General features: G+C 44.3%; 1 protein-coding gene across 1 annotated transcript; it reads left to right on the plus strand.

Moving 5' to 3' along the window:
* Positions 1–340: 340 nt before the first annotated feature.
* C4H8orf76 (chromosome 4 C8orf76 homolog) lies at positions 341–7,961 on the plus strand. Its single transcript, XM_071553896.1, has 6 exons — positions 341–482; positions 650–724; positions 3,061–3,204; positions 3,998–4,515; positions 6,385–6,517; positions 7,579–7,961. Exons 1-6 carry the CDS (start codon positions 369–371, stop codon positions 7,783–7,785), a joined length of 1,191 nt encoding a protein of 396 aa, XP_071409997.1. The 5' UTR covers positions 341–368; the 3' UTR covers positions 7,786–7,961.
* The last annotated feature ends 796 nt before the right edge of the window (positions 7,962–8,757 follow it).

The following is an 8,757-nucleotide window of genomic DNA, read 5'->3' on the forward strand; positions in this document are numbered from 1 at the left end:
AAACCAAATGGAAAAATTACTGAAACATATTCCCACTCACCCCTGCACGGGCACGGGGCCGAGATACTCACAGAGCAACTCTACAGTGACGCAGTTCGTTATCAAAGCTCGGGGCTCCGGTTCAGTTGTTTATTACAAGCCCTTGCAGCGCTGCTCTCCCGGTGCCCGATCCCTGTTTATTACAAGTCCTTGTAGCGCTGCTCTCCCGGTGCCCGTTCCCTGTTTATTACAAGCCCTTGCAGCGCTTCCCCCCCAGTGCCCGATCCTTGTTTATTACAAGCCCTTGCAGCGCTGCCCTCACAGTGCGCGGTCTCCTCCCCGTGACCCCGCGCGGGGCCGGCGGGGGGCGCGCTGGGGCGGCGGGAGCGATGGAGCTGGGCCCGGAGTTCGAGGACTCCCTGTTCGCCCCAAGCCGGGAGCGGCGCTCGGGCGGCGGGGCCGGGGCTGCGGCTGCGGGTGGCGCCAGGCACTGCGAGCCCGGGGTGAGGGGCCGGGGCTGCGGGGAAGGAGCTGCGGGCGGCGCCAGGCACTGCGAGCCCGGGGTGAGGGGCCGGGGCTGCGGCGAAGGAGCTGCGGGCGGCGCCAGGCACTGCGAGCCCGGGGTCAGGCGCAGCCCGTGACGGGCCCGTGTGTGCTCTGTGTCCCGCAGTGGTTCCGCGGCGCGGAAGGCGGGGACAGCTGCAAGTTCCGTGCGGACTGGGCGTACCGGCAGCGGGACTTCGAGGTATTCCCAGGGCCGGGGGCGGTGTGGGGACATACCCCGGGGCGGCGCTGCAGCCCCGACGGCTGGGCCGGGGTGGGTGTGTGCGATGTCCCGCGGGCTGCGGCGGGGCTGGTCCGGCTCGGCGGCTCCTGGTTCGCGGTGAAGGCTCGGCAAGTCCGTGTGCTGCCCAGTCCATCTACACGGAGCAAACTGGGCAGGAATGCTGCGCTGCCCCGGAACTGATCCTGGCCCGGCGTGCGCGTCTGAGCGGGTCGGCATGAGCCGAGAGCGTGTTTGTGGCCGTGGGAGTCGTGGCCAGACAGGGTTTGGCGTGGGTGTTTCGCAGCTCCCGGCGTAAGACTGTGTCCCACAAGGGCTGTCAGGTCCCACCGTGCTGCGGGGCGCCTGTCTGGGAGCTGCAGTGGCCGTGGCGGCGTTGCAGCCTCCCCAGTGCCGGTCCGTGCTCTCTGCTGCCTCCGCCCGCTCCGGATGCTGCTGGTGCCTTGGCGGGCAGGGATGCTGCCCATTCTCTCTCCTGCCTGCCGTACTCCCAGACCTCTCCCCACTGGGTGCCTCCTGAGCCGCATCCCTCATCACCGACGCTCTCCTGCCTTTTGCAATCCTATTTTCAGGATCCAGTCTTTCATTACCTTGTTCCCATGTTGAAATGAGTCTGTCCGGCCCCTGTTCCCAGCTGTAAGAGCTTCTTGTTGCAGCCTATGGTTTGCATTTACAGGCTCCCTGATTTCAAAGCCTTCAGGCTGACTTCCGACTCTACTCTTTTCGCCTTGCCCACTGGATTTGTGGATCTTTTTGTACCTCTGTTGGCACGGACCACACTGACCATAATGTTATTCCAGCACTACTGCAGCCTGATGTTTTCAACTTTCAGCGGAGACACCCTGAAGGGATTCATAGAAGTCTGCAGAGAGGGAGAGATGCCTCATGCTGTGGTCAGATGTAGCTGCTGACCCTCAGGAAGAGCAGATTTCTCCTTGTTGTGTGCTGCGGTTTCCTCTCATGGAAGACTGACACCTCTTCAGATCTGCTAAATGGATTAGACCATTGCTTCCTAACCCTTTTCTGTTGCAGCTATCCATGTTAAAAATGTCTTCAGTCTTACTGCTAATCTAGATCACTGGCAGAACAAGAACTAGAACTAGACTGCACATAAAATTACAGACTTGAAAGCACTGACCTTAGAAAGGGGGATGGAAAGATGTAAATGGGGGCAGTAATCTCTTCACTTTTGTGAATACTTTTTTACTTTAGGCTAGGCTGCTTAATAGGAAATGTGAAGGACAGCAGTGATCTAAGCTGTGCCCATTTTTAGGATCCAGATGACTGTGGAATCTGCTTGGGATTCGTGCTGCCTGATCCTTGCCAGGTTATATCCCTTTGCCAAGTAACAATGCAAACAAGGTTGTCTTCGACCCTCTGATCCATTTTCACCAGTGACTGCTGCACACACTGGTTAGAGGGGAGCTCCCTCTTTTGCTTGAGAAAGAATGTGAGCTTAACACCAGGCAAGAAAAATATTTGAGCCATTTGACTAGGAACTATTTGGGGTATGTCTCCTGGAAGCTCCTGTTAGATCTGTTAAAGTTTTCAGGGAATAATTAAATACTCATTTTGAGAAATGGGAGAAGGAGCACTGCTCTTTAGTTTTCTCATCTGAGTACTTACACAAAGGGGTAGGAATCAAGATTCCAGACTTAGCTTCACTGAATACTTAATATATTTAAATGTTAATTGGAGTCCTGGAGCCCTGAGCATTAAGCTACAGAAGTATTGCTTGTTCGTATCTTTTTCATTATCCCAATTAATATTTATTTCATGCACATTAGGGCCACCCTACAGGAAACATGGATATTCACCTTCAGTGTATTCTGACTCCCTGATTATGTGAGGTGAGGTACTTGCAGATTCAAACCTTCCCATGGAGAATGTCATGGATTTGAAACAAGGTCCTGCAGATTTAGGATGAGTGCTCAGACCATGGTGTTGGTAACTGGCAGAAAGATGCCTTGTGTCACATACTACGCAGGTCAGTAATTGATCCCTACTGCATCAAGCCTGGTGGGAGAGAGGTGGACAGATGTGTGGTGAATCCTGCTGGGCCTTACACATGAGTTAGAACTGAGGCTTCTCATCACCACCTGGACTTGACTGTGTAGTACTGGGGCCTCATCTGTTGCTGGCACAGGTGGTAGCTGAATCTGGAGAAATGAAAATGTGGACTTCAGGTCCTGAGCTCCCTTTGTGACTGTAGTTATAAACACAACATCCTGTCAGGCTTGCTTTTAAATGAAAATCTCTCCCTATTTTGTTTGGCTTTTCTTCTGTCACACTCCCAGAAAGCCCTGTGCGAATACTCAGACTGCCTACAACTCTTACCTCCCAGCAACACTGCAATGAGAAGGGATGTCCAAGAGGGCCAGGCTCGGTGTTTATCTCACTTAGGAAGGCACAAAGAGGCTCTGGAAATTGCAGAAAAAATGGTAAATAATGCAGTCTTTCTTTTAGGCTTTGAATGTTAAAACATTGCCAGTAGTTCTTTTATAAGGACCATTTTCTGGAAAAATAATTTTCATTTGTATAATCCTTCAGGATATTCAGTGCTCAGAGTATTTGGTAAACAGAGGGTAACTGTCACTGCAGATATAATCACTCTTTAGAAATCAGAACACCCTGTACCACAATGAGCTCCCTGTGCAGGGAAACTGGTAGTCCTGGAAGGGACTAAATATCATGCTCTGCCAGGCAGAATTAATGCAATGTAATAGGAATTATAAGAAAGGGGATAAATGAGTGCTTAAATCTTTCCACTATAAAAGTGACAGTTCAAAACTCCCTTTTATTTCCATATACTTGCTGCCAAACTGCCACCAAGAAGAGTATCTAGCCACAAATTGAGTTTTTCCCATAAAGGACAAAAATCCAGAGGCTCTGAAGTCTGCTAGAATTTTACTGATGCTGTTTATTTTATATAAAAGGTATTTATACCGCTGAGAAGGGCAGCTGTATAAGGCAATGAAAGCAAATAAACAAATGACAGCATTTGGAACCTTCTTGCCGCTCAGACTGGGGCAAGGCAGATTGAGGGAATGCTGTCAGCTTGATTGTGCAAGATCTGTATCCTGCTGTATCGTTTAAATTTATGAGCACCATTTTGTACAGTTTAAAAACTGCCTCATAATATTTGTATGTCTTTATTTAGGGAGACATTTTCTTAGGCTCTGAAGGGTGATTCTGTTCTACTCCTGTTTTTAATCTGTTATCTTTTGTTTCTAGAGAAACAGCGCTACTAACACAGACCACTTAACAACGATTCTCAACCTGCAGTTTTCCATTTACCAGGGAGTGCAAAACATAGAAAAAAAGATCTTGTGTCTGCAGCAACTGATCTGCTTACATCCTTTCAACCCCCGGTTCTGGAAGTTTCTTGCTGAAGCTTATATGAGCCTTTTACAGAATTTGTCTCCATTAGTCGTTCCAGGAACAAATCTAAATCGTTCTGAAGATGTTGGTGTAAGTGACAGTAGTTTCAAAACATCAAGTGGAAGAGAGATTAATTTGCATCCTCACAGATCAGATAGCCAGAAAGAAGGCCCTTGGTCCAGCCTTGCTGCAGAAACAAAGGGGGAGAATGCAGTGACTTGTAGCAGCAGCCAAGTGGTGAAAGAATTCCTCTGCACTTCGGGAGAACTGGAAAGGATGGAGGAAGGGAAATGCACATACTCCGAGTCCTGGAAACAGAACAGGTCGAAGAAAGTTCAAATAAACGCATGTGCCTCATTTATTAGAGCAAGGTAACTTTACATATTCTTAGAATAATGTTAAATTCTCCCAGTTGAGAACAGTGTAAAACATATTTTTCCCAACCTTATTGCTTTCAGTTTGCATTTTCAGTTTAAATGTTTATTTCAGAGTTGGCAACACTAACTTAGAAGCACCCTGCTCTTCCCAGAGGTCTAAAAAGCAAAGTCTACTGGCTTGGTAGTTGTGAAGAATCTAAATCTGAGTGAAAAGAGTAAACCTATGTCATGCACAATTGAGAAGTAAAGCATTTTTTAATGAGCTTGTAATGTGAAACTTAACAAGTAATTATATACAAAGGGGTGTGTTTTTCAAGAAATGCTCCTGTTAGACCATGGCTGTTCTCTGGTCTGATATTAAAGATGCAGCAGCAGAAGTGCCCCAGAGGGAAGGCATAGCCAGTCTTCCTTCTGCTAGTGCCACCTGTCTTATTTGCTTGAAGCCTCATGCTTGAGTGAAAATGTATTTTATAATAATACCCCAACCTGCATAATGGATGAGGTTGAAAAATGAACTCTGTGACAACTGATTGACAGGGCTGCATTAAAATGCTCTTTCCTTGTCTTTCCCCTCTTCCTAAAACTCTTGCACACAGCAAAAATCCCCAAAACATAATCTTTCAAAGAGATAATTAGGAACTGGTTTTGTTAAAATAATCCTGGATGGTTTTTCCTTCCTCTTGCCTCTCAGTTGTGTGTTAGTCACCAAATGTATTTAAAGGCATCTTAGGAACTTAAACATGTTTACAGAGGCACTTTATAATTCCCCTGTTAAGGCAAGATTTAAGAAATATAAAAAAAACATACAGTAGCTTTTAAGTGTACTCAGACTAAGAGATGGAGACTTTAATTGCTACTTGGAAGATGTTAATTGATTTAGTACTGATATTGAATATTAAAGCTGCATTCATACTAATAATTTGTGTTGCTCATTTCAGTGTGTATGGTTAAGATTTGAGACAATTATAAATGGTGGGATTTCCTTGCTTGGCTGCACTGTTTCACAGTGTTACTCTGGTTTGTATTTGCAGATACACTTGTCCAGGGTAAATGCCTCCCCTGCCCAGGACTTCTGCATTATATAGGTTGTCTAACATGTTCAGGTCTGTTGGATTATAAGTAGGATTATATGTAGGTGTTACATAAACATGTGTGCAAGATAAATTGCACCTGGGAAAGGGATGTTAGTATTGCTTTTTGTAGGAAATAAGGCTCACTGTTAAAGCATCATGAATAGTTGACTCTCCTAGTTTTGAAAAAAAAAAAGGAGAAATGGTTTTGTTTAATTTTCACTGAGATTGTACATTATTTTGATGCAAATTTTGAAACAAAAATGCTTCATAAATTAAAAACACTTTGCATTTTTACTTTGGATTTCCCAGTCAAAACTTTACTGAATTTACAGATGGTTTGTTGGTTCAGACTTGTAAATTTGATATTTGTCTAAACCCCCCCATATTTCTAGCTTTTCAGGTTACAAAGATAATCACTGCCATAGCAGAAAAAAATTGCTGCTGTCTTGTTAGGCTGCAGTAAGGACATGGGACACCTGGTGACTGCAGTTGTGATCACAGGCCTGAGCCTCACTTTTGAGTGGTGTGATCAATATATGGGGAGAAAAATGTTTGTGGAGAGCAATCAGAGATACTTGGTATGTTGTTTTTCAGAAATACTTCTCAGTAGGTCTGTCACGGCACAGATACACCATACCCATAGTAGATTAATACAGATGTATTTACTTCTTTGCGGTCAGCCAAAAGTCAGGAATAGTTGTTCTAAAGTATTACATTTTGGTTGGTCTTAGGTCTGCTGACTTACTCTTTTGCCAGCCATGCCAATTTTTAACTGCTTTTCTTATTCTAGGCTTTTACTTCAGCTTACCCAGCCACAACAGTCGTCCTTTGTGCTAGAGAATAACAGAAAAGGTCAAAAAGAAATCGATGACAAAGTGGCACAACTTGGTTTTGATGAAAAGTCCTTGCTGCTGATGACCACGGTAAGGGGATGTTTCATTTTGTGCAGGTTCTCAGCTCTGTGTAGACTGGTTGTCCTGTCAGCATGACACTGCCCTGGGCTAATGACCTGTGCCAGGAAGGAAGGGAAATGAGCTGGGCGGGCTGCTGGCACTGTGTTATCTGGATCTGACAGCATTGCCTGTAGAGAGCTGGCCTGCGTCATGCAGATGTATCTCTGATCTGCTGAGATTCTCCTTTCGGGAGTGTTCAGGGTTGTTAAGTTTCTCACTGGACTTGTATTTGCAGATGCCCCAGATCTCAGGAATTTTAGATGCCCCAAACAGAATCACAAGTTTGAAACAGAAGTGGAGATTACTTTGATGGCCACAGCAGTATGAAACACTTCCAGAAAATGTATTAAATATTTTCAGAAAAAACCAGACAGAATATTTTACATTTCTTTTTTTTGTTTGATGTACTGTGTTCTAGTTTAAAGGACTACAAAGGAAGAGAGTAATATTGCAGAGAGATTGAACATTTTTAATGCTGTTTATAGAGGTTCTGACTTTTATCTTAAGGAACAAAAAGAAGACGGCAAGGTTCTAACTTTACTGGCAGCATTACAGCTTCAAGTTAGTGACAGCCAAGCCACTGCTGGGCTGGCAGTCAGTCTGTGGGATTGCATCCATGAGAGGGCAGTAGCATGTAGGCTATCTCAGGGTTGGGAAAGGCTGAGGGAAGAAATTTCTTTTTGCTGGGACATGCCCCAGGAGTTCAGTGTTGATGCTGATGCAAAGTGAGCACTGAATGCAGAGCTGGCATTGAGTTTTCCGAGGCTATTCAGAGTGAAACCCCCTGTGAAGCATAGCCAGGAGCTGGGAGGGGTTGTGAAGCTGTGAGGCTTGGGCTCGGCTCTCTCTGTGCACTGCAGAATTCCACAGGCAGGCAGCTTGATCATGACTTGGGAACTTCCCCAGGGTGGTGTGTGGTTCATGTGACAAAGGCTTTACTCATAAAGATCTGTTATGAATGCCATGTTTGCTGGGTTTTTTTCTGCAAGTTATCTTCTTGTTTCCCATCTTCTTTTTTACTCTTTTTGCAGGTTATGGGGCAGGATCTTATACCAGAAAAACTAAAAGAGGAGTTTCAGGGCGAGGTAAAATGCATAGGCCCTTCAGCACTGTCATCATTGGTAAATGCTTCAGTCATGGAATTTGAAGTCAAATGGTTCAGTAATCTCCAAGATGATTTATGTCATTTTGGCAGTCAATTCTATTCAGATATATATGTCCCACCTTCAGTAACTTAAGGGTTTTGTTGTATTAATTCTTATATCTCCAAGTAATACATGCAATAAAATTCATATGACATTTTTTAAGAATTCTTATTGTATATCTTGTAAGAATAGATATAAATCTCTGCATTGAAACTCTTAACCTCGTATCATTTTCTTTGTTTATTGATTGTATTTAAAATTATAAGGAATCCAATATAAAACTGAGCTTGCAATTTAGCTTTCAGAGGTAGCTTTCCATCATGAACGTCACCAGTTTCTGCTTGAAGCACCTGTGATTTTTTTTTTTTGAGACCTGCAATGCTGGTGGGAAGGAAGGCTTCCTTTATGATGTCCAGTTTGAAAGTTTCTTGGTATCAGACTCGATGATGTTGCATTTAGAGCCATGGAATTAGCCATTTTCTAAAATAATTTTTTAATATTTCTTGATTGACATTATAGTGATTTTCTGTTCAGAGATGGATAGCTAGAAATCTTAAATATATATTTATGCTGAGAAATTGTCAATAAGAGTAATTCCATGAGTTTTAGGAAGAAAATCTAAGTAGTAAATATTTCACTTATATTTTTTTTTCTTCAAAGCTAAGTGTTTTTTGCAGGTGTAGAACAAGCTGTATTCTTGTCTCCAGTGCTTAGATGAGGCAAGAGAAAAACTGTCAAGATTGTTTATATGTGTACTGAAGAGTGTTTAGTCAGATCAAATCCTTTGTAAAACCCTGCAAGGAAGATCTTTGCCATGAAAACTGGCAGTGTTGTTTCTGCCTCATACAGCTCCTTCTGTTGTGCATTCAGTTGATAGTGACACCACTTTGCTTTGCTCTCTGAGGCATTGATGCCATGTGCTTTGGGCTTCTACAGAAAAGGGCAAAGATTCTCCTGTAGTTTGTTTCACTTGAAATAGTTTACATTTCAGACATGCATGGTGTGCTCTTCCCCCATCTTCTCTTAAACTGTAAGACTTAAAATCTTTGTACCTTTTTGTAAAAG

Source organism: Pithys albifrons, chromosome 4, assembly GCF_047495875.1.
Source record: "Pithys albifrons albifrons isolate INPA30051 chromosome 4, PitAlb_v1, whole genome shotgun sequence".
In the NCBI taxonomy this organism is placed as follows: domain Eukaryota; kingdom Metazoa; phylum Chordata; class Aves; order Passeriformes; family Thamnophilidae; genus Pithys; species Pithys albifrons.